Here is a 27,148-nt window from a genome sequence, read left to right as displayed (position 1 = left end):
CGGGTACCTGAACAAACCATCTCAAACAGACCAGTACCTGAACAAACCATTTCAAACAGACCAGTATCTGAACATATCAAATAGACCAGTAACAGAACTAAGCATCTCAGATACACGGGCATCTGAACAAACCATCTGAAACACACAGGTACCTGAAACAATTCATCCCAAATACACGGGTACCGGAACAAATCAACTCAAACCGACCGGTACCTGAACAAACCATATCTAACAAAAGGGTACCTGAAAACATCCCAGACACATCGAAACCTGAGCAAATTACCAACTCAAACAAACCGGTACCTGTACAAATCACCTCAAACACGCGGATATTTGAACAAACCACTTCAAACATACAGTTATCATACCCGTACACGCCAACGGGTATCTTAACAAACCTAGCTGCTCAAATTACAAACTAGCTGACATGGCGAAGCACGCTTTTTAAATGTCTTTGACACGCTATAATATTCCATGGAATAAAATCAGAAACTTGTCGTTTGACAGGAACCATTTATTCAAAACCAATTTGTCTTTTGTTACAACGCAAGGCCCGAGAATGCCGTATTTTGTAGCGGTATGTATGCGGGTCCTTCTTCATGCTAACTTACCTCCCTTAGTAACATCGCGTGCAATTCGTTCCCCAAATTTATTTACTAACAGTGAAAATGGCGGCACCCACTTCGCAGCCACCTTCTGAAACACCGCCCGCGGAGCCCCCTAATCCTACTGAGGACCCAGGGCAAACAGGAGAAATATTTGATGACTTTTACCAGCAGGTAACGCATACGTGCTGATGGCATAATTTGTTTTAGACCTGTCAAGGTAATTCCGTAAATTCGTGAGAGTTACCTCCCAGTTACCTCGTCAGCTGCTTGGTCACTGTCATTTACTCATTAAAATCATCAGAGACAGTTTCAGATGCCACCTACACGTTTGTTAGTGAAATCAGAGGCCTTGTTTCACTCCTTGAGGAAGAAATGAGTCCAGTGTCGTGTCAAAATGGCCTCCCTGTCTCTCAAAACCTTCGCGTTATTTTCAGAATTCGATTCAGGCTATCACCCAGTTCACATAGTTCATGTTGATGATGTTGATGATTTTTAGCCAGGGTCTTTCTCTTGGGACCACATTTCTTTAAATGTGTTAATTAAAAATAAAATTTACTTAAAATTTTTGGGTGTCAAGCCTTCTGGCAGCACATATATCATGTGCATGATCAGGGTCCACTTGCACAAAGCGATCTCATCGCTACGACTATCTTAACCTATGTTGGAGAATGGGAGTTATAATCATTGTAGCGCTAAGATCGTTTTGTGCATGTGAGCCCAGATGTTTTGTTTCAAGGGTGGGTACTAGTATACACCTAACAAATTAGAAACCATTATTTAGAAAGGAGCTCAAACTTATACCAATATGACAAGAAATGTCGTTTGAAATGATATCATTTGCAAAACATTTTAGTCATAATGACTGTTTAAGCTTTAACATGCATAGTCGAGTGACAAATACTTTCATATAATTCATTATTGACCATACAGCTTCATCAACAAATACAAACAAGACAAAAGTTGTTGTTAAAACAGGCCTCAAAATAACTTTCTATTCCTTGGAATACTGTACAGACTCAAAATGTCTGTTTGCATTTCAAATGTTTCATTTGAATACACCAAGTAATGAAAACAGAAGTGTAAGGGTAAGGTAAGATAAATGAGTAATTTGGACCATAATCTGTTTTATATCAGTGAGATACCTCATTGAAAGTCAAATCACTTTTGTTGCATTTGTAACGTGTTTGTGTGGCGTCTGTCGTGTGTAATGGGTATTAAGATCTTCTCTGAAACCATTAGTTTAATGAGATCAAAACTTCAAACACCTTTTACCTTGAAGGATTTCACTCAGCTTTGTTCAACATGTTCAAGATGTATGAATCTTGCAGTGCATTGTCATTGTGATTAGTTCTAAAGTAAACAATACAAGCTAGCTCGGGCAATGCAGTAGCTGATGTTCTCACTGAAGATTTGTTCTCCTCCACAGTGAGAACAGAGCATTGTTACCAGACATGGAAGTAGTGTCCTGAAATGAGAACTATGTCATCACTGATAATACATAGTTAATTATCTTGTGTTTACCTTGATTTACCTTGATTTGACCTTTTCCACTTTGACCATTTGTCACTTTGACCATTGTCTCCAGTTATGCAAGTTTATAAGTTTGACTGATTACCCAAGACAGCATGTTCTCTAATCGCCTACATCTCTATTTGCCTACAGTCTTAAAACAACACTCAATGGTCTGTTGACCACAGATTATGTTATGATAAACAAGAGTAATCCCTGTGATCTGAAAGTGAACTCTTCTAATTGGAAGAAGGAAAAGAGGTGTACAGAGGTATAAAATGACTTTGTTCATTGATAACAATGTCTTTAATGTATTATTTCTATATACAGAAACATGCATTAATAGCAATATCAATATATGTCAGTAATATATGATTTAATCTCATTTTATCAACATATCATAAATATATACACTGTTATGTTTGTATCACAGTTACTTGAAAGTTTATGTCCATTCATAATTCAACTTAATGAGGTGACCAGCGTTGTCGAGGAACTGAAGGGGTGATTTTCTTCTGGTGGCAAGTAGTTCACATAGTCTGTCTAGATGGCTATCCAGGTTTTGGTAGATCCTGGATCTGGGGCAGACAGTTGAACCACGTTCCACTTGTCTCCATGCCAGTCGGTTTGTTGTCTCTAGTTTCTTTATCATGTTCATGGCAATCACAAATTCATAGATGTTTGGGTGATGTTTTCTAACCACTTTCTTGAATCTGGTGTGGAATCCCTCCAAATGATTATTCGTTCTGGGGCCAGCATTTTCATGTTGGTTCCATAGACAAAGAGGTAACCTTGCGTCGTAGTCTATTCATGTAGTGGTCATGGAGTCATGGCAGCAGCATCTTTATCAAGGTTCAGGATCTCTTCATTGTAGATCTAACCCGTGAAGGTTCCGGGGTAGAATAGGCCTTCAGCAACCCATGCTTGCTAATAAAGGCGACTCAGCTTGTCGTAAGAGGCGACTAACGGGATCGGGTGGTCAGGCTAGCTGACTTGGTTGACACATGTCATCGGTTCCCAAGTACGCAGATCGATGCTCATGTTGTTGATCACTAGATTGTCTGGTCCAGACTCGATTATTTACAGACCGCTGCCATATAGCTGTAATATTGCTGAGTGTGGCGTAAAACTAAAACTCACTCACTCACTCATTGTAGATCTGTTGGACGAGATGTATCTCATCTCGGACACGTCTCAGTCTGGTCAGGAGTTTGGTCTCAACTTCATTTACCAGAGGAGGTTGGTTGTGCTCTGTGACAGAAGATATGTGATTGCCACTGCATATCTATGACGCTCTTCCAGTGGGTGGCTACTTGTCTCACAACATTCAGACGATACTTGTGTCCGTTGTGTAGAACCTGTCTTCCTCCTCCCTGTGATACTGTGAAGTCTGTCCTCTGTAGGCTAACCACTGCAACTATCGATGCTTGACAAAAACTCCATTTTTTATGGTTATGTTTGTTTAAAAGAGACTAAACCTATTAGCATGATTAGTAGCAGAGAAGTGAGTATACCATAATAATTTAATGAGTTTAATTTTATTTGATCCCAGGTGTGACTTCATATTGAATATCTTCCTAGTATACTAAATATTCTTACAAAAACAGTCAATCAGGATTACTATAGCCCTGGTAAGGCGGTTTGATTATGAGAGTGGGGATGCATGTTATCACCCTAATTAGTCAGCTTGTTTTTGTTGGCAAATGGAGACGTAGGTGAATAGAGATGTAGGCGTTTGGAGACTAAACCCCACAGAGACAAGAATGTCAAATAGGAACCTTTGTCAATTATTCTGAGTGGTTGCCACTAATTATGAGTTCATTACCTGAGTATCAGGTAACTGATGACTAATATGCAACAGTAGCAGTCTAAGTAAACTTAGTCACAGTGTATTTCGTTACACTCCATCACTGAGTCTAACAAAACCTAGTAGAAGGTCTCGTCAGGTAACCTTTGAGCGACCGATGACCGTCCAATCAAACGCAAGACCGTTAAATAGATTTAACCAATCAGACAATGGCTACTATTTAGGGATTGGAGGGACTTTCAAAATATTCAGGTCACTGACACAGATCTCTCCACAAACAAAAATCAGCATATAACAAAATTATTTGACCTGCAGTATATACGTTTTTGGGTTTCTGTTGACATGGTTACCATTAGCTAATATTTCCAGAAGGTGACATCCTTGAATATTGCCAAAAACACTATTTTCAGCGACTGTTTACTCACCGTTGTCATGGTTGTTTGTACGCCGTGTGGATCACCTGGAAGCGAGTGTACGCTAAACAGCATTCGGAATCGTTCGGGTACCAACCTTTTCGAGATAAAAAGTTCAATAGGTGTGTGCGAATGTCCACTTTTGCGATTTGGTAAGCTGTGTTCTGATTGGTCAGTCTCAAAGGTTACCTGCTACTGCTGCATATAAAACCTCCCATAAGGTTTTGTCAGACTCGTTAGTGGAGTGTGACGAAAATTACTGAGGATAAGTTTACTTAGACTACAACAGTAGGGTCATACCACAAAACATAGATGACAGGAGTAGTAATTATTGTGTTGTATGCAAATCAGTTGCTTAAAAAGGGTTATTACTGTTTTTAATCTCCGAATAAAAACCCATGTTTCTGAAAACAAGCCCAGGGCTTCTATGTGGAAAATAGGGGTTTTGACAAGTGAACTTTGAGAAGCATGGGCTTATTTTCGGAAACATGGGTTTTTATGCGGAGATTTTTTAAAGTGATAGATATCATATGGAAGGAAAAATCATAAGCGACTACGTGAAGGAAATCATTTTAATATTACTTTCATGAATTTTGCAATGACTTTGCACTGAAACAAAATGCACACAAACTCTAATGTAACTCTTGCAAACTTTGCAGTGTTTAAAAATTGGTCATGAGACCTATGTGGTTTCTAACAAGTCAATCAAACAGCTCAGTTTCAACAAAAGGACCTTCGTCATCAATGTTGCTCGCGGCATCGTCGTCTACAACCATGTCACCCTCCAAACCTATGTTGTATTCAGAGGCTTCCTTGTAGTTGACTGTTAAGGTCTGTTTAGCGTGAAGTGGGGTATATAGTGTTATGCTGTATCCATTCATATGTGTGTACAAATTGGAATATCTTGAGAACCATTGATTAGATTCTTTTCATATTTTTAACCTAGGTTCATCACAGTATAAGGAAGGTCCCAGTCAAGGTCACAAGGGGACAGATTATGTGCCCTCTAGTATTGTCGGAAATAGAAAAGAAAATGTTTTTACGCTGTTACTCTGTATCCTGAAATTTTACTCAACTGCAAATAGGGTATGTTGAAATAACTCATTTCGGCCCCACCTGGGGATTCAGTGGTATGTGTAAGAGGATATCCTGGAAAGCATGTTTACTCATAAAATTGGGCCAAAAAGTATGAATAGCTGCTGAAAACAGTAGAACAGATTATCGATGGCAATTACGTTGTTCATTTAGGTATGACGATGGACCGTCAACTCATCTGGCATGAAAGTGCATGCACTGCCTATGGGCACAAAGGGTCATAGCAAAGATATTTTGTGCTTTTTTCATGAATGTAAATATGTCACATCTATTGATCAAAATCTTCCGTGTCTGTCTTTCTTTCTGTTGAGATATGTAAAACTGTATGATACCTGATACCCATAGAAAAGCATCGTATTAAATGTTTCAAAATATATAGGTGGCATGACCATTTATCATATACATGCTGATATCTCTATCCCCCAGCCCTCCTCAGCCATCGTCTGCTGCGCAACCTGTCCTGGTTTTGCTTTTGAAATGACCCTTCCCACCTCGTAGCTACCAGTACATATTAATAGTTTCAGAATTAAAGTTATTGTTGTTTACATCAGCTATCATTTATAATGAAGCTAAGTCTAATTTCAAGATTAAAAAGTGTCCATTGTAATACACTATCATCGCTTGCTAATTTGCATGAAGCCACTGTCCTTTCCAAAATAGTCGCTTTGGACTGTAAAAATCTGCATTGCTTATTTCTGCACTAATCTCTCTTCAGAAAAGTCCTTTTGTTATGTTTCATATCTCTCTACCACTGAAACTGTAGTTAGACTGAACTTAGTTTAACAGATATTTCACACTTTCACTTATCAACTATATAAATTGTAGAGATAAATGTGAAATAAGCCATCTTTTTTTCAATTTCTGACAGTACTATAGGTTAGCAAACCAGACTTCACGTTTGAAGCTGCAGATAAGTGTTTTAACACAGGTTTGTAGTGTGTTGGACAAATACTCATCACATGTTTGACGGAGGTAGTTTCATCGATATTTTCAGTTTGTCATCTATTCACAAGAGTTTTTAATTTGTTCCAGTATTTGCTTTGCAGGTTAAGGCCATAGAGCACAGAGACTCCGTGCTCACCCCAAAGCAGCAGATAGACCGTCTCAACAGACCGGGCTCCACGTACTTCAACCTCAACCCCTTTGATGTAAATATACACCAGTTGCTATGACAACACATTTTACTCATGTTAGAAGCTTATTGCCTGTAAAGCTATGGCATTTGGTTGGGTGCATTAAAGAAACATGTAATTTTAAACAATATCATGTTTATCATATCATGTTCTGTGCGTGAACAAAGGGTGAATGTGGGTGTGTTGAAAAAAGGTTTAGCCAGGACTATTTGTACTTTGGTAAAAGTCCTCCTGATTAAGACCCATATGATGTCAGCATCATAGCTATGCAGGGATTCAGGTCAGTGGTGGCCTAGTGCACAAAGCCAAGGTGAAGTTAAGCAGTGTCAAGCTCAGAGAGTCCTTGGATGGGTGACTGTCTTAGGCAACTTGACTCCTGAGTGTTTCTAAGATTTCAGTTCTGCTCCATAATGAAACACATCATGTGATGCATGTGGTCTCTCCGAAGGCAAGAGAGTTCAAAATTGCCTGTGTTCACCCAGCAGAAAATGAGTACTTGGAGGGAAAAGTCATGTGATTTTAACCCTCTTGCACCTAACAGTTAGCTGAGGTTATCCACAGTAATAATGTGCTGTGATATAGATTGTTAGCGCTATGATCATACCTAGTGTGGAGTTTTGCACTGTATAACTGGACACTTTATACTTTACACTTTATATATTGGCTGATAATCCTCTGTGAGTCCAAAGTGAATCTCACTTAAAAATCCCAACCAGGAAATGGACATTTCCGAGATCATGCTATTATGTTTACCAAGAAAGAGAAAACAATTTATTGATTGGTGGTTGCCCCTCCAGAAATGATATTCCAAAGTTCATTAATTGTGTTCACCCTTTTGATCTCCATTTGTGCTGTCTTCTACAGGTCCTTCAAGTTGACCCTGACCTTCCCCTTGCAGATGTTAAGAAAAAGTACAGACAGGTGAGCATTATGGCTGTAACCAGTGTATGACAATGTACCAGGAGGTTAAACTGGGATAATACACTGGGGGTAAGACTGGAACAGTGCACCAGGAGGTTAGACTTGGACAATACACTGTGTTGTGAGACTGGGACAGTGTACCAGGAAGGTAGACAAGGACAATATACTGTGGATTGTCTGGCACAATACACTGTGTGGTTAGACTGGGACAATACACTGTGTGGTTAGACTGGGACAATACCCTGTTTGGTTAGACTGGGACAATACACTGCTGGGGAAGACAGGGACAGTACCCAAGGAAGTCAGTCTGGGACAAAACACTGTCTGGATAGACTGGAAAATACACTGTGGAGTGAGATTGGGACAATGCATAGTGGGGTGAGACTTGGACAATGCACCATGAAGTTGGACTTGGACAATACACTGTTGGGTGAGACTGGGGCAGAGAGTGTTAGACTGGATCAATACACTGTGCAATGAGACTGGGACAATGCACTAAGACGTTACACTGGGACTATGTACTGTTGAGTGAGACTGGAACAATGCGCCAGGAAGTCACACTGGGACAATTCTCTGTGGGGTGAGACTTGGACAGTGCACCAGGAGGTCAGACTGGGACTGTGCATGGTGGGATGAGATTGTGTTAATATAATAATCTGTGGTAATGCACAGAGGAGTCAATATGTGGCAAATGCATCATAGGGCCAGCAATGGTTAGTGTGGGGCAATACACTGAAGGTCAGTATGGGGCTTTACTTTTCCTGTCAGCTATTTTTGAGCCTGGTGGAACTGTGACTTCCATCTCTGGTTTGTCTATTGACAATCTGTTATCTTGGATAGCTTGACACCTCCCCACCCCACACTGCAAGAGCACGCACACACACCCCTCTCTCTCTCTCTCTTTAAAAGTGCAATAATCTAGTGATTGTTTCAGATGTCCATCTTGGTTCATCCTGACAAGAACCTGGATGATAAGGACCGATCCCAAAAGGCATTTGAAGGTTTGTCAGTTTACGCCAGTTGCAAGTCACGTGGAATTGCAAAATGACAAATTTAGTGATTTTGTTTGTTTGTCTTCACGTTTCCTACCATGTATTAACTAGGGAGTTGTTGATACACTGTCAAGTGCAAGTAACCATGCATCACTTCTGCTCTCCAGGAACAGTAGTGAGCTCCTTCTATCAGTCTATGTCATGATATCACTTCACATAGCAAGACAGTAATAATGTTTGGAATCTGAATTATGTATGTTATGTACTCAGCCAGCTATGACAGACTTTACAATTCATTCATAACTGCATTCCTGTCATGATAGAACTGAAATTGTTTTAATAACAGTTACTAGGCATATATAAACCTCATTTATTTTAGTTTTTTTTAGAAGATACAGAATATGATGTGGATTAGCATTATTGATCTGCTTTGGGTCACTGAGAATAGATATCAAATTATACAGTAAATAATTATAGTAAACCATATCAAATTTTCTTTGTTCATGCACATATCTTTCATGATAGTTCTTTTGTATGCTTGCGTGTATTAAGAGGTGTTGGGCTGACATGCATGCTAATCCAGCATAGTGTCTGTTTAGATGCTCATACTGTCAGCCACTGGTTTGACAGTTTACTGTTTGTGGGTTATTTTGTTCTTTCTTTAACACTTCACATAGCAATATTTCAGCAGTATGGCTGTGATCTGTAAATAATCGAGTCTAGACCAGACAATCCATTCCTCAACAGTACGAGGCTTGATATACTCAACTTGGATACTATCAACCAAATCAGCAAGCCCTGACTGGTCTGTAAATAATGGAGTCTAGACCAGACAATCCATTCCTCAACAGTACGAGGCTTGATATACTCAACTTGGATACTATCAACCAAATCAGCAAGCCCTGACTGGTCTGTAAATAATGGCGTCTGGACCAGACAATCCATTCCTCAACAGTATGAGGCTTTATATACTCAACTTGGATACTATCAACCAAATCAGCAAGCCCTGACTGGTCTGTAAATAATCGAGTCTAGACCAGACAATCCATTCCTCAACAGTATGAGGCTTTATATACTCAACTTGGATACTATCAACCAAATCAGCAAGCCCTGACTGGTCTGTAAATAATCGAGTCTGGACCAGACAATCCATTCCTCAACAGTATGAGGCTTTATATACTCAACTTGGATACTATCAACCAAATCAGCAAGCCCTGACTGGTCTGTAAATAATGGAGTCTGGACCAGACAATCCATTCCTCAACAGTACGAGGCTTGATATACTCAACTTGGATACTATCAACCAAATCAGCAAGCCCTGACTGGTCTGTAAATAATGGAGTCTAGACCAGACAATCCATTCCTCAACAGTACGAGGCTTGATATACTCAACTTGGATACTATCAACCAAATCAGCAAGCCCTGACTGGTCTGTAAATAATGGAGTCTGGACCAGACAATCCATTCCTCAGTGGTACGAGGCTTGATATACTCAACTTGGATACTATCAACCAAATCAGCAAGCCCTGACTGGTCTGTAAATAATGGAGTCTGGACCAGACAATCCATTCCTCAGTGGTACGAGGCTTGATATACTCAACTTGGATACTATCAACCAAATCAGCAAGCCCTGACTGGTCTGTAAATAATGGAGTCTGGACCAGACAATCCATTCCTCAACAGTACGAGGCTTGATATACTCAACTTGGATACTATCAACCAAATCAGCAAGCCCTGACTGGTCTGTAAATAATGGAGTCTGGACCAGACAATCCATTCCTCAACAGTACGAGGCTTGATATACTCAACTTGGATACTATCAACCAAATCAGCAAGCCCTGACTGGTCTGTAAATAATCGAGTCTAGACCAGACAATCCATTCCTCAACAGTACGAGGCTTGATATACTCAACTTGGATACTATCAACCAAATCAGCAAGCCCTGACTGGTCTGTAAATAATGGAGTCTAGACCAGACAATCCATTCCTCAACAGTATGAGGCTTTATATACTCAACTTGGATACTATCAACCAAATCAGCAAGCCCTGACTGGTCTGTAAATAATCGAGTCTAGACCAGACAATCCATTCCTCAACAGTACGAGGCTTGATATACTCAACTTGGATACTATCAACCAAATCAGCAAGCCCTGACTGGTCTGTAAATAATGGAGTCTGGACCCGACAATCCATTCCTCAACAGTACGAGGCTTTATATACTCAACTTGGATACTATCAACCAAATCAGCAAGCCCTGACTGGTCTGTAAATAATGGAGTCTAGACCAGACAATCCATTCCTCAACAGTATGAGGCTTTATATACTCAACTTGGATACTATCAACCAAATCAGCAAGCCCTGACTGGTCTGTAAATAATGGAGTCTGGACCAGACAATCCATTCCTCAACAGTACGAGGCTTTATATACTCAACTTGGATACTATCAACCAAATCAGCAAGCCCTGACTGGTCTGTAAATAATGGAGTCTAGACCAGACAATCTATTCCTCAACAGTATGAGGCTTGATATACTCAACTTGGATACTATCAACCAAATCAGCAAGCCCTGACTGGTCTGTAAATAATGGAGTCTAGACCAGACAATCCATTCCTCAACAGTACGAGGCTTGATATACTCAACTTGGATACTATCAACCAAATCAGCAAGCCCTGACTGGTCTGTAAATAATGGAGTCTAGACCAGACAATCCATTCCTCAACAGTACGAGGCTTGATATACTCAACTTGGATACTATCAACCAAATCAGCAAGCCCTGACTGGTCTGTAAATAATGGAGTCTAGACCAGACAATCCATTCCTCAACAGTATGAGGCTTGATATACTCAACTTGGATACTATCAACCAAATCAGCAAGCCCTGATTGGTCTGTAAATAATGGAGTCTGGACCAGACAATCCATTCCTCAACAGTACGAGGCTTGATATACTCAACTTGGATACTATCAACCAAATCAGCAAGCCCTGACTGGTCTGTAAATAATGGAGTCTGGACCAGACAATCCATTCCTCAACAGTACGAGGCTTGATATACTCAACTTGGATACTATCAACCAAATCAGCAAGCCCTGACTGGTCTGTAAATAATGGAGTCTGGACCAGACAATCCATTCCTCAACAGTATGAGGCTTTATATACTCAACTTGGATACTATCAACCAAATCAGCAAGCCCTGACTGGTCTGTAAATAATGGAGTCTGGACCAGACAATCCATTCCTCAACAGTACGAGGCTTGATATACTCAACTTGGATACTATCAACCAAATCAGCAAGCCCTGACTGGTCTGTAAATAATGGAGTCTGGACCCGACAATCCATTCCTCAACAGTACGAGGCTTGATATACTCAACTTGGATACTATCAACCAAATCAGCAAGCCCTGACTGATCTGTAAATAATGGAGTCTGGACCAGACAATCCATTCCTCAACAGTATGAGGCTTTATATACTCAACTTGGATACTATTAACCACATCAACAAGCCCTGACCACATAATCCTGTTCGTCACCTCTCATGACAAGCATAAGTTGCCGAAGACCAATTCTAACCCAGATCTTCATGGGTCAACAGTTTACAGATTGTTGGGGTGCAACTGTGATATTGCTGACTGTCATTACAATAACAGTATTAATAGTAATATTTTAATGTCTGTGACCCAAACTGTGTTGTCCAGGACCTTGAAAATTGAGAGTAAAAGTCCCAGGGACCCTCAGATACTGGACACCAGGTAAATCCCGGTTATGCATTGTTGAAATGTCTCTGTAAAAGTCATCACTGAATGTATTTTCAGCTTTGAACAAAGCCTATAAGACCCTGGAAAATGAGGAAGGATTGAAGCGATGCCAAGAGATTGTAGAAGAGGCCCAGATCAGGACTGATGAAATGGTGAGTGATGATGCCTATTGTGGGTGAAGAGTGCTTGTTTCTTTCACAGATGCATGTGTGGTAGTCAGGTGAGGTCAAGCTGACAATAAGGTTAGGAGTGAGTAAGTGGGTATGGTTTTACCCTGCTTTTAGCAATATTCCAACAATAGCATAGTGGGGTCAACAGAAATGCTTCTTTACATAGGATGTTCGGTGTAGGTTCTTTACAAGGTTAGCTTGTATAAAGTTCCAACTTTCACGGTGCCTCAGGTGGTCATACGCAGTGACATTGCTAATTCACATTATCATGTCCATCCTCGATATCTCCAGGGTATATGTTGCGATAAGTCTCCACTATACCCTAGATGCATCTACGGCCCGAACATTTTATTACCTCCATTTGCTGGCTCTGCATTCTCACAGTATTCTCTCAGCTAAGCTGCTGTTAGAACTGAACTTGCCAGTGTCAACAAAGATAGCGGTCACAGCGAAGGTTTGTTTGATGTGCGATTCACACTTTGGGGAAATCATACAGACACACTGATAAGTCCAAAAAAATTTTTAAATAATGCATACAAGCAACTCCTTCTGCCTCTTTCAGAGAACCTGTGCAAGGCTCATGTTGCTAAGTTTAATTGGTTAGATAATTTAAAAAGCAAAAACGCCAGCTAAGGGAGGTAATAAATTTATTGGGCTTAGCTGTAGATGTATCCAGGGTATAGTGGCGATTCATCAAAACCTATGCCTTGGAGATATCAAGGAGGTATCTTGTCCTGGTAGCATTCATGTCACTCAGTGGGTTGTGGGGTAGCCTTTTGTTTAAAGTCGTTCACTTGTGTCAACAATGACTTGGGTTTGTTTCCTCAAATGGGTACAATGTATGAAGCCCATGTCTGGTGTCTCCTGTAATGATATTGCTGGAATATTGCTAAAAACAGCGTAAAATGCAATTCACTCACTCACTCACTCCTGTTATACAGAATTGCAGGCTAATGTTGTTTAGAGATATACTGCACTTTACACAATATTCATTTACTGATTCTCAGATGCAGTGTCATATGGTTAGTAAGTGTAATGTATTGGGGTTAAATTAGTGTGTGTGTTGTGTTTCAGCTGCGTCAGAAAAGAAAACAACTGAAGAAAGAAGGCAAATCTACAGCAGTCCCTGAGGATGATTATGTCAAGGTATCATAGGACATCTGTGAAGTGTGTGCGTGTGTGTGCGTGCGTGTATGTGTGTGAGAGAGAGAGAAAGAGAGAGAAGATTTGATTTGTTGTTTAACGCCCGTGTCAGCAATATTCCAGCTATATGGCGGCAGTATGTAAATAAAAATATCCAGTGATTAGCATCGAGAGAGATGGAGACTGATTTTTTGGCATCCAAGTTGTGGAAAGTTGACTTTGGATGATTCAAAAGTTGTATGTATGACCACTATGATCTACTTGGGGTTGCCAATGTCACTGACAGCAATATTGTTTGTACATCGTTTTCCTGTTGAATTAAAAACATTATGCATCAGTATGGATTGTTGCAGTACATGTATCATGTAGGGATTATAAGTATTCATCACACAGATTGTGTCTCTTTCATGTCAGGATTCTTACTCGCTCACTCACTAACTCGCTCACTCACTCACTCGCTCACTCACTCGCTCACTCACTCACAACCTCACAACCTCACAACCTCACAACCTCACACACACATTAAGCATATTATTACCTCCTGGTCACTATGTCACTGACTGCCTTATCTTTCAGTACAAGCATTCAGTGTATGTGCAGACATGTAAGCTGTTTGCAGATCTGGAGCGCATGCGGCAGGAAAGAGAGGCCAAAGATATGCATGAGAGGTTAGTTGTGGTGTCTCATAGTAGGGATTGTGAGACTGCATAGCTTATAATACTGTGGATGATGAGCCTGTATCTCATGCTAATATTGTGGATAATGAGCCTGTATCTCTTGCTATTGCTGTGGATAATGAGGTTGTATCTCTTGCTAATATTGTGGATATTGAGGTCATATTTCTTGTAATACTGTGGACACTGAGGTTGTATCTCTTGCTAATACTGTGGACAGTGACGTTCTATCTCTTGCTGATACTGTGGATAATGAGGCTGTATCTGTTGCTAATTCTGTGGATAATAAGATATCTCTAGCTATACTGAAAATGTTGAGGCCTCTTCTTCATGTAACTTGCAATCTGTGTGTTCAGGAAGAGAAAGGCAGAACAAGAGGCAGATGAGGAAGAGAAGAAAAAGGTGGAAGCTGAATGGAAGAAGAATTATGAGGTAAATGTCTTCTGCCTCCTATTTATAATGCTGCCACACTCCACCATACACATCTTTATATAGACTTTGATAATGGCTCAGTTCTGACCAATATGCATATTTACTTATAATATTACAAAGAATAACTGACCTATTGCTCACTGGGTGCGGTGGGGTAGCACAGTGGTTAAAGCATTTATTTGTCATGCTGAAGACCCCAGTTCGATTTCCCACATGGGTTCAAGGTGTGAAGCCCATTTTTGGTGTTCTTGCCATAATATTGCTGGAATATTGCTGAAAGCAAAATTTTTAACTTACCTTACCATAGGTCTTATGCATATTACCTCAAGCTTCGCTAGAAGAGATCAGACAGTCGTTGATTCGCCATTCCCTAGATGGCTACCTCATGTAATCTACGAATGTAGTCACGGAAGTGACGTGATCTCCCCACTCGCGCAAGCGCGAACAATCCAAAATTCACTTTTACTTCTAGCGTTCGTCTGTTCGGACGTTTTTGGTTCGCTTAGTTTACCTACTTTGTGGTTCAATAAAGTTGTTTCCTCACGGGTAGGTATGGTTTGTATCCCTTAGGTGTGCGTGTTAAGGTAAGTTATCTTTTAACTGCACTTACTTTGCTACCTCGTGTTGTTTTTTCTCTCACTTCGGGGTGGGTTCGCCCGCGTCGTGTGTGAGTGCGGCATGGCGTCCGTGGGGGTATTATATCTTGCTGGTTTTCTCCCTCCATGTGGTTTTCCATGTCGATTAGTATTTTTGCCAGGTTTCACTGCATTTATATGTTTTTTCGTGCCACGTTGCGATGTACGCAAGCAACCCTTTTGGTTGTTTGCCCTTCGCTGTCACGAGCTTACGGGCGTGCCTACTTTATAGTGGGGGTGCGTTGGTGCTGCATTTCTGGTATAGGGGTGTTTTTTCTACCGCCTAGCGTTGGTTGCAACGCATTGTTTTGTTTTGTATGTTGCACTTAACTGTGTATGTCTCGCCAGTTTAGCACCGTCTGCTAGGGGCAGGAATCGGCGAATTTCCCCACCCTTGGTGCCCGGATTGTGTGTCTCTGGCCTGCTCTTTTGACGGACGCTGCCAGTGCTGCGAGGTGTTGTTGGGTGCTGGTTTCAAGGCTTCTTTTGCGGCTAAGAGGAAGCATTTTTCACAGCGGAAGAGAAGGTTGTCGTCTCCAGCGTCGTCGTTGGGATCTCTGCCGGACGACCCTGACTTACAACCGCCTTCAGCGCCTGTGCCGACGCCTGGGATGGGGCGTTCGTCCATGACGCCTGTACGTTTGTCCCCGGAACCACCTCGCTCGGATTCCATCGTGGATCTGTTTTCGTCCGGAGGCTTGTCTCATCCGGAGGTCCAGAGGTTCCTGCGCTCCCTCCTCACGCCCGGTGCTGCTGCGATGCCAGCGTCTGTCTCGACATCAGCGCCTATGCCGACACCAGCGCCTGTGCTTACGCCAGCACCTATGTCTGCGCCAGCGCCTAAGCCTACGCCGGCGCTTACGCCAGCGCCTGTGCCTGCGCCAGCGCTTACGCCAGTGCCTATGCCTGCGCCAGTACCTATGCCTACGCCAGCGTCTATGTCTACGTCAGCGCCTGTCCCGACACCAGCGCCGACGCCGGACCCTGTGCCAGCGCCAGCACCTGCGTCTTACCGTATACCCAGGGTGTTGCATACGTTGTCCAGGGAAGAGGTTTTGCAACGACAGTTGGATGAAGCGCGCGCTCGGCGCTTGGAGGCAGAGAGCTCTCGGCGCAGATCGCGCTCCAGGTTCCCTGGGAGTCGGTGATCCTGTACCCTCCACAGTAGTCTTTGTCGGAGTTCTCGGTCCCCGCGACGCCCTTTGAATGTGGACTCTCGCTTTACTACCAGGTGAAGATGTTACTTGCTCTCCCAGTCCATATCACCTCGACGTTCCTCTAGAACTCGGCGTTTGCGGTCACCGGAACCACCTTGGATCCCGTCCAAGGAATCTACTGCTCATGCATCGACTCCGTCTCTTACACTGCGGCGTGATTCGAATTCCATGTCCTGGGAGGTTTTTGCCCGGACTTCGACGAGGAAGTAGGAGGCGACGGAGATGGTGATGGCACTTGACTACCCTTATCAGTCGTCTTCGAGTGGATTGCTGACAGGTTACCGGACTGCCCTTCGCCTTCGGCTGATTCCAGCAACCCTGCAGCAATTCATTTATCACCGGAACTACTCATCCCGCCTCATCCTATGTGGCGGACGCCATGGTTGTATTACATGCGGTCTATGCGAAATTGTCAACTAATCCGAATTTCTAAGCGTGTAAGTCGAGGAAGTCAGATTACAAGATGGACAGCCTGGTTTTCGCGGGCAGCGTGGCTGTCTTGGTTGTATCTCTGTAGCGGTTATTGGGCTCCTCGCGGCTCTCTCATAGAGTGCAGGATTCTAAGCAGGTGACCATTGAGACTGAACTCAAGCGGATGCTTAAGCCGTTGTCTGCGCTGGCGTCAGCTACCTCGGCGGCGGCGATGGACTTGTCTGAAGACAACGCCTCGAGGATCGATCACCGTACCAGATATTCCTACGCCGGTAGGTGGGAGGGACTGGTCGCATCCCCGTAGATCCTTACGTTACAATTTGTCTACATATACTTCAAGCGGAGAAAGTTTTCTTTCACGTGCTTTACTCATTTCGTCACGAAGATTTTTCGAGACAACAACAAAGTGACACGCCTAACTACACCTCTTATTACAAGAGAGTACGGCATTTATCTTCGGGGAAAATTCCAACACATCTATCTGAAAAACAATTTGTCTACGTCAGTTTCAAGCGGCGGAAGGGTTTTCGCGCGCTTTACTCATTTGGACACGTGCTCGCAAACAGCATGGTTACGGTCAAGCCTATAGGCTAGCAGGGTATCACCGTTTACAAGATTTCATGATGATCAGTTACCTGCTACACCGATGACGTCACGTCTACATTTTGATTGGTGCCCGAGAGACAACACCCTGCAAAGGATCCCAGGGTCGTTACATCTACAATTTGATTGGTCATCGAGGGACAACGCCCTGCGCAGAATGTGTTGTTATGATTCTAGTGTAAGGAAGTTGTCTGCAGTGACTTACAGTCATTTTACAATGGAAAGATGTCGTTTACACTCTAGACTAGCAGTCTACAGCGGCATTGGATTTCTCTAGTCGGCATAGAAATCCTCTAACAGTAGTCTCAACGCTGCTTATCAGGAGGCGTGCAGCGATGTATGGCAGTTTCTGATCGGACAGACGGCCAGTTATAAGTAGACTTCTTGAAATGTCAACACATTCATAATGTACAGCGTGGTTGTTCTGAAGTCGAAGAATGACGCATTTTTATGGCATACAAGCTTATCTTGAGAGAGTTGTACTTCATTATCAGGCTGTTAAGTCAGCTTCAACTAACTCCGCGGGATTTGATTCATCACATCGCCGTCTCAGGTTCGGGGGTCGAAGTTCAAGGCGATGTTAAAAGCAAGCTGTACTCTGTCCGTTATCACTATGTCAGTGATAATGTCTACTCGATTTGCTCACGTCACCTTAGGATATGATCAGACGTAGACGTCTACTCTTACGTCTATGACAGCGTTTTCTTGATCATGATTTCAAGACAGGTTTACGACATTGGACGTCTTGACTCCCCACCAGTGGTAGACTCGCTGGTCAATGTTTGGAACTTGGATATTAGAGCCGTCATTCAACAACCATCTTTAGGTTGACACGTCTCTACCAGGATTGAGTGCCTATCTAGTCAAGGAGGTTGCAGCAGGATTCTGGGGGAGTGGAGCTCTATCTCTTCACATCACCCAGTTGAAGATAAAAGCGGTGATGCATGTCTATTGTTGGTTGACAGCACCGAGAGACAAGCTACTGATGATCCATACGGTCAACTCTATAGTAGCCCTCTAGGTAACAAGGGTCAAGGAGGCCTCGACCTCTACTACACTTGTCGTTTCTACCCTTCGACGTGGTCGAGTCTGATCCTCCAAATAAAAGTATCTCACATACCAGGAGCCTGCATCTTCATGGCAGACGCCTTATCTTGCCCCCTACGTCTATCTCCAACAAAGAATATGTTGTGTCGAGAGACGTTTCAAATAATCGGCTTCCAGAGTGGGACCAATTGTTGTACCATCCTCACAATTGGACACTGCACCTGGATCCGTCACGGTTTCATCTTTGCACCTGGACCATCTGTGATAGTCTTGAGGGCCAAGGGGTACTCATCTCAAGTGGCGAAATTAATCACCCTGGAACACAGGGTTTCCACTCAGTCACTTTATGGACCTGCAGGCGTGGGCGATCGACACGATCCTGCGAATGCTTTTGGTCGCACCTTGGTGGCCAGCCAGGCCATGGTTCCTCGCCAGCGGAGAGTCATACCAGCTCCCAGATTAGTTACGTCTGCTTCGACATCCGCACAGTCGGCAGCTGCATCCGGACCCACTGAGATTTCATCTTCACAGTTGGGTCATCTGCAGAAGGCAATAAGAGTTAAGGGCTACTCCTCGTGCGCGGCAAGCGTCCTAGCTTGTACGCATCGAATGTCCACTAGGTCCTTATATGACGACAAGTGGCGCTCATTTGAGAGTTTTTGTGCTCAAAGATCACAAGACCCTATGACAGCTTCTCCACAGTATTTAGCGAACTTCCTCCTGTTCCTGCATAACTGCAAGCATCTTAGAGGCAGTACCTTGGGGACTTATCTGTCGGCTTTGAACTCTATTCGATTAAAGCAGATAAACAGATTTCCAAGGTACCAGATCCTATTGCGCTACTCTAGGCCTGCAAATTGGAGGACCTGAAAGTTAAGCTTCGTCCTCCAGTTTGGGACCTCAACATCGTCCTACAACATCTTAGAGGACCTCCGTATAAGCCTTTAGAGGAAGCCTCCTTCATGTATTTGGGACGGTCTTCATTCTAGCGTTAGCTACCGCAGATAGAGCTAGTGAAATTCATGCCCTGGACGTCACGCAGGTTCGCTTGGATCAGTCGAGGCATGGACCAGCCCACTTGGGTCTCCTGTGAGATTTTGTGGCCAAGAATCAGCTCCCTGGACAGCCAGACAGGCTGTTCTCCATTCCTCTGTCATCTGCAGTCTTGGGACAACATGACTTGGAGGAGGAGCTGCTGTGTCTCGTTAGAGCCCTCAGATGTTACATCCGGAAGTTGGCTTCTAAGAGACGTTCCCCTAAAAGACTGTTCATCCCGCTTTCGACTACCTGCAAAGGGGAGGTGAACAGGAACACAGTCACCTTATGGCTTCGATCTACGATCCTGGCGGCTTTTGATGCCAAGCGTCTACCTCATCCGGTGGCGAACAACCCACACGAGATCAGAGCGTTGGCATCTACCATGGCCCTCCATAGAAATTGCACAGTGCCACAAACTATGGAAGGCTGCTTTTGGAAGTCGTCGTCTACTGCCTTCGTTTCCCACTACCTGAGGGACTTGGCAGTTGAGGACATGGAGGGGGATCTGCTGTGTCTCGTTAGAGCCCTCAGATGTTGCATCCGGAAGTTGGCTTCTAAGAGACGTTCCCCTAAAAGACTGTTCATCCCGCTTTCGACTACCTGCAAGGGGAGGTGAACAGGAACACAGTCGCCTTATGGCTTCGATCTACGATCCTGGCGGCTTTTGATGCCAAGCGTCTACCTCATCCGGTGGCGGACAACCCACACGAGATCAGAGCGTTGGCATCTACCATGGCCCTCCATAGAAATTGCACAGTGCCACAAACTATGGAAGGCTGCTTTTGGAAGTCGTCGTCTACTGCCTTCGCTTCCCACTACCTGAGGGACTTGGCAGTTGAGGACATGGAGGGACTACAGTCTTTCAGTCCGTTGGTGGTTGCCCAGCAACTTACCCGGACGTCCGCCCATTAGGTAATAACACTGTTACTTACCGTTGGTCTTAAGATTAACCTCACCCTCAGGGTGCGTCGGTTTTTCTTTGGAGTTCCCTTGGGTTACTCTTTGTCCTGCTTCCAGGTTTGTCCTGTGACTGTTGGCATTGGTCTCCCAGGTTCTCCTAATGCATGTGCACTGGTTGCTGAGGGATGGTCCTCCGGAGTCCACACCACCATCCATCTGTCGAAGCCATATGCATAAGACCTATGGTAAGGTAAGTTAAAAATTTATTAAAATCTAAATATTTTAGATATTTAAATACTTACCTTACCATAGGGCGGTGACTCCCTCCCAACGCTGGATGCTCCTCCCCACTCTGGACTCTTCGGACCTTCCTGTTGCCAGTAAAAGTGAATTTTGGATTGTTCGCGCTTGCGCGAGTGGGGAGATCCGTGACTACATTCGTAGATTACATGAGGTAGCCATCTAGGGAATGGCGAATCAACGACTGTCTGATCTCTTCTAGCGAAGCTTGAGGTAATATGCATAAGACCTATGGTAAGGTAAGTATTTAAATATCTAAAATATTTAGATTTTAATAATACTAAACTCAATCACTCATTGTTATTTATGTTCAGGAAAGCCGCACAGACAGAGTGGACAGCTGGAGAAGCTGGAAGGGCAGCAAGAGCAAGAAAGCCAAGGGCGCTTTCCGTCCCCCCAAACATAAGGCAGAGACTCGCTGAGCCCTGACATCATGGCTCATCACAGGGTTACACTCACACTGCATGGAGCCTGACTTACAACAGCTCCCTGATGTCATGACCAACCCATCAGACATAGAACTCATCTATTTTTGGAAAAAATGAATCTGATTATGTAGTCAGGGTGCTGAAGGGTGTTTCCTCATCTGTAAATAACTGATCTGAAAAACATGTTTTGATGAAAGAATGCTTGAATGGCTGAATTTAGTAGTATGTATGACTGATGTCCATGTTTTGGCTTTGTTAGCACATGCGTATTTAGATTAAAGGTCAGACAGTATTTGTAAGTTGAAAGATTGAAAGTGTTGTTCTCAATGTTATTTGAGGCTTTAGAAAGTATGTATTTGAGAATGCTTGTATATTCCTACCTCGTACCTCCAGGATGCCTTCACATTTTTCTCTTGATATGGAGTTTCTCTTGCTGTGTGTTCCTCAGCATCATCGTCTTGCAATGGGAAAGCTTACTCCACAGGCATAGGCACCTTCTTTCACATGGTTCTGCTATACAGAAGCTTGTACTCTAGGTGTGGGTATGTCCAAAATTTCATTACATTATTATCCCTTGACACAGAGTGGGAAGGGGATGTTTTTTTGAGATCCATCCTTCTAAGATGATTCAGACTGATTTTCTCAATACCTGTCATAGATACGAAAACCAAATTTGATATGTGTTTTCAGGACATATATGCCTTGCAGCAGTTCAAAACCAGAAACTGTTTTACAATTTGTTGCATAGTTATTGCCCTTGCCATGCGTTTCCTGACTTAATGTGTGGTATCCCCAATGGGAACAGATTTTCTCAGTCAATGGTTGTAGACAGAGTAACCCAAGGTGGTACATGTGTGTGTTTTCAGGACATGAAAGTTCTGGTGGAGTTAAGAAATGGGAACAGAACACTGTGGCAGGGGATATTGATGGCCATGTTTTCATGTTCTGCAATACAGGACCATGTGTTCTGGGCAAGAGTACTTCCAGAATGTCATCACATTATTCTACTAAACAGGACCTTGTGTTGTAGTCACGGGTATCCCAAAATGTCTTCTCATCATTTTTTTGCAGAAGCTTGTAATGTAGGCGTGGGCACATCTAAAATGTCTTTACATCTTTCTGCTGTACATTAGCTTTGCTGTGCTCTTTGGTCAACCCAAAATGTCTTCTTATCATATTATTTGCAGAAGCTTGTAATGTAGGCATGGGCACATCTAAAATGTCTTTACATCATTCTGCTGTATATTAGCTTTACTGTGCTCTTTGATACCTTCAAAATGTCTTCAAACAGCAGTGATGACCTAATAATGCAAAGTGAGAATTGGCATGAATACACAGCTCAACTGCATTGCACTGGGGCGGTTGGGTAGCCTCATGGTTTTTGCATCCACTCTTCACGCTGAAGACCTGGGTTCAGTTCCCCATATGGGTACATTGTGTGGTACTGTTGAAATAGTTATTTTCCCCCTTGAAATGTCTCATCTGAAGTCATTTCCAAAATGAATGTATAGTTTATTTGAAATAAAAACAAGTTGAAGTAGTTTCAGTCTTGTTTTAAAAAATGACAAGAAACTTGATACCCAGATCAATGAAAAAGTTCATTCATACACTCAATGAAGCTGAAAGTCTGCATCCAACAATGTTTGTTCAAGAGGTAACAGGGACAGATGTGGTCATTGGTTACCATTACATCACACGTAGATGACATCACAAACCTCACTGACATTAGAGCTGATTATCTGTACTTTATGATTGCTGAAAATTGTTATAACTATTTACAAATTGCAAATGTTGGAAGAATTATTTTAGATAATAAACAGAATCAAATTTAAGTGTCTTTCAATATCAAATATATCCAAACTTGTTAAAAAAAACTCAAAACTGAAAAGAGATTTCACAGATCTTGATATATCCTGAACAGCAAAAGAAGTTTAGAAAGCATGAAATTTAATAAAATTAAGCATTCTTGTTTGTCTTCTGTTTAAAAATTTGAGAGAAAAAAGAGGTTGCATTACTTATGCTGCTTAATATATTTGATATCTCACTCAGGTGATTTCTCTATGTAGCAAGATAGTGTCTGATATACATTATTTTCAAATGGCAAATTATCAACGTTCTTCTGGGAAAGTGGAGTGTCCTTGATTTCACTGACCAGGGAGGACCATAGCTATATCTTATGCACTTAAGGCTTTTGTGATAAATCTGTCTTGATATAAGGATTCAGATAATGAAGTGCTATTGAGATCATGCATTTCATCAGCCCAAAGCCCATAATTGCATCAGACACTAGTAGAAATATAAGTAGTGGTTGTCTCAGTTGTGTCTCCTATTTTTGTGAAAAGTCATATATGCATATCCTTTGCAGTTCACAAGCTGTCACTGCCCCTGACAAAATGCATCTATGAACTTAGTTGATTCTACTCCACTATTGCCTTACTCTTGCAACCTTTGTCTCCCACTCTTACCCAGAGTTCCATGCAGCGAGCCAGCACAGTATCTCTGCCACAAGCCAGAAAGATGTGACGAATCATCACATCTTACACATTCCAGTCAGTATTATGTACAAATTTCATAACTGTTTTATTTTTTATGAGTCAACACATCTAATTAAAGATCTTTGTCAAAATGGTTCAGTTTCACTGAGAAGTTATCCTAAAACTTTTAACACTATTTCAATTTGCATAGCGACCCTTTGTTTACATGGGTTGTACGGTTCCACGTGTTTTCATCGAAGGATAGCAAACGATGTAGCCAGTTTGAACTATAAATATGCATTGTCAACACTAAGGGACGCAGTAGTAGAAAAATATTTACGTAACAGTGTAAAACATTATGAAAACCTCGTCGAATCGCTTGCCTTGTGCCAGTCTCATCATATTAGTGAGTGTGCACATTTGTGTACAAACAAGAGAAAAGTCTGGTCATGTGATATGCAGATTAGTCTGTGGCAGTGATGTTATGCTAAGTCATCGCTGCTCTGTGTGTTTATCTCCAACATGTTTATGACTGCCCTCACCATGCCTGGGAAAAACAGGAGGTTTGTGTCATTTATACGTGTAGTGTGATATATACATGAAATGTAAAGGCAGTAGTTTGGGCCAGTGCATAAATGAGAAGGGGAACTATGATGCATGTCCATATCTTGTTTATCTGGAAAGCTATGTATTAATTTCTTTGTCCAGGTCTATCAATGAATACCATTCGAAGGCTCCAGAACAGTAATATATGTAGGGTGTATTAGCCTCCTTGTCTAAACCTACCCATGAATACCAGCAGAAGGCTCCCAAACTGTGAAATGTGTGGGATAAATTAGCCTCCTTGTCTAGGTTTACCCATAAAGACCAGTAGAAGGCTCCTGAACTGTAAAATATGCATGTGGCAAAACTCCCAATTATGTTTGTGTCATAATGAAATCATTTTGGCAGTCTGCATGATACTGTGCCAGGTAACACTGAAATGTAACCAGGTTTTTCTCATTATGTTGCAAACTTACTGGGATTATGATTTTGTTTGTATTTTGTGTGGCCATTTCTACTTAAGCTCTCCCCATTTTTCAACAGTCTTCTGCTGTTTTTCTTTGATAAGCTGTATTTCCCTTTCAGCTTGTTATGTCCGAGATTGGTGTACATTTTTGACAAAGCGGAGTTTGAGTTGTATCACATGATCTTGGACTGCCAGATCGCAGTCTGTCTATAGGTACTGTTATGGTTGGAGAAAGCTTGTTAAAGTTATTGGGCCGGGCTATGCAAGAAAATGTCTGTTTCTGTCAGTAAGAAAATTCCATGTGTCATCATGAAATACAGGAAAGTGTGGAGCTGGTAAGCTATTGCTAAGTAGCACTGACTTGTCCTAGCCCTGACCAGCTTCACGAGTGAGTAGCAAGCCTCTGTATTTTTGTATAACATGGCAATACTGATGATTGTCAATAAAGTCAGTCTTAGTTAGCTTCATGGGTCTTTTTGTTCTTTGTTCACAATTCTTCATTAAAAATGTAATGACACACAAGTCTTTATGTAATACAAATCTTGATGGTAGGAGAGCTGTGTAATAGAAGTCCAAGAACTCAACACAGCACAAGTCAACATATTGTCAGTTTGGGGTTCATTAAAGACGTATTTTGTCATTGACAAAAAGTCAGATCAACGAACATGCACCATATATATATGACAAAAACATTTTCTTTGCAACCTCATCTCATTGTTATCTTGTTCTCATTACTGTGTGGCTGAAATTCACAAATGTATTTAACAGGACAATCTTTACACTGGATACTGAATTTGTGAACTTTTGACGCCATATCCCTTCAAGGGAATATCACGATGCCTAATGTCAGTTCACACAGATTTTGATATTATCCTGACTTGTCTCTTGGCCTAACTATCATCAAAATGTTTAGACAGTTCACTATTTGTTACGAGGGAGGAATGCAAAGAGAGAAACAGACAGGAGTGCGGGAAAGGATGTACAAGGCACAGTACATATCAGTGGATCAATCACATTATATGCACTTGTGCACATGCTTCTTGCACACCTGGCTGTCCCTTTCTCTGCACTCTTCCAAAAAGTGAACTGTGTCAGTTTTAATGACAGTTTGTTAAACAACTTTGTTTTATATTTAGGACATAAATTCTGCAAAAAATGACAGAGTTAGTCTGATGTTTTGATTAGGATCAGGGTTTCATTGAGCATTTTATGTTTACTAATAGTTTTTGAGTTACATTGCAATTCATCGGTCTGATTTTTAGCCAAATGGACTACACCCATACTGGTTATATATACATGTTCATCATATATCTAGACTTATGTTTGTAAATTAGATATGTCAAAATTTCATTCAACAGTGTCTACATGAATGAGGGAATCACTCAAAGTGTGTTTAAACCTAATTCATTGTAAATTTAGAAACTTCAGTTTGAAATTTGAATTCTTTTGCTTCATAGAGTATAACCATACAATTCTCAGTGATAATGTCATGGCTAACCATTGGAAATATCCCAGCTGATCTCTTTATGAATAAAACAACACACAATATACGGGGTATGCATATTTAATAACTGAAAAACAACATAAATTCAGTAACTGTGATGAGAGCTAGCCTGTCCAAATGTTGTAAAAGTATGGGAGGGGACACACTGAACTGAACCCATGGTACACATTAAGTACACAGAATCAGTTCAGAGTGATTGATGATGATAATTTTGTTTGAAGGAAGTCAAACTTTCATTACAGTGGGTGAGTTTCTAGCAATATTCCAGCAATATCGTGGCAGGGGACATCAGAAATGGGCTTCACTCTTTGAACCCAGTGGGGAATCAAACCTGGTTCTTCGATGAGTGAAGGCTACCCACTGTCCTATGTTTAATTACATGTAAAAGTTAATACATGAAAGCCCTACTTTCAAAGACTCATTCTATCAGAAGCTGAAGACAGAATTTGAAACCATGAATGATGCCCTCCCCCCTTGAAGATCAGTTTAGAATTGGTCTTAAGCGACCTATACTTGTAAAACAACAGGATGGGCGATCAGGCTTGCTGACATGGTTGACACTTGTCTGTTCTACACTAAATTATTTACAGACTGCCTCCATATAGCTGGAATACTGCTGAGCGCCACTTTAAACAATAAACCAACCAAACAGTCCTTCACTCCCACAACAGACAACATGCCATGGAAACATGCTTTCTCGGATATCAGACAAAAGAAACTCGTGTTCTGAATGCAGATTCTAAAAATTGCTTTTTTCCATGATATGCCTTCCTGTCACTTTGGTGTCCACACACTGCAGCATTTTAAGGAAATACAGCCCAGAGGATGGCCCACATGTTAAGAACCACATGAATTATTCCAAGCTGTATTTTATCTTGTCTGTGATGAGTGTGAGTATGATGAATGGCAGAA

General features: G+C 42.0%; 1 protein-coding gene across 1 annotated transcript; it reads left to right on the top strand.

Moving 5' to 3' along the window:
- Positions 1 to 604: 604 nt before the first annotated feature.
- LOC137286853 (dnaJ homolog subfamily C member 8-like) lies at positions 605 to 25,197 on the top strand. The gene is made up of 9 exons (XM_067818865.1): positions 605 to 779; positions 6,479 to 6,580; positions 7,430 to 7,486; positions 8,421 to 8,487; positions 12,288 to 12,382; positions 13,475 to 13,546; positions 14,120 to 14,211; positions 14,574 to 14,649; positions 21,136 to 25,197. Exons 1-9 carry the CDS (start codon positions 669 to 671, stop codon positions 21,241 to 21,243), a joined length of 780 nt encoding a protein of 259 aa, XP_067674966.1. The 5' UTR covers positions 605 to 668; the 3' UTR covers positions 21,244 to 25,197.
- Positions 25,198 to 27,148: the final 1,951 nt, after the last annotated feature.

This window comes from Haliotis asinina, chromosome 6 (assembly GCF_037392515.1).
Source record: "Haliotis asinina isolate JCU_RB_2024 chromosome 6, JCU_Hal_asi_v2, whole genome shotgun sequence".
Taxonomy (NCBI): domain Eukaryota; kingdom Metazoa; phylum Mollusca; class Gastropoda; order Lepetellida; family Haliotidae; genus Haliotis; species Haliotis asinina.
This window is presented reverse-complemented; position numbering and strand designations above follow the sequence as displayed.

Coding starts and splice junctions, on each gene's coding strand:
- LOC137286853 (XM_067818865.1), top strand. CDS start 669: ATGGCGGCACCCACTTCGCAGCCACCTTCTGAAACACCGCCCGCGGAG. Junction 12,383..13,474: donor AGATCAGGACTGATGAAATG/GTGAGTGATGAT, acceptor GTTGTGTTTCAG/CTGCGTCAGAAAAGAAAACA. Junction 14,212..14,573: donor GCCAAAGATATGCATGAGAG/GTTAGTTGTGGT, acceptor CTGTGTGTTCAG/GAAGAGAAAGGCAGAACAAG.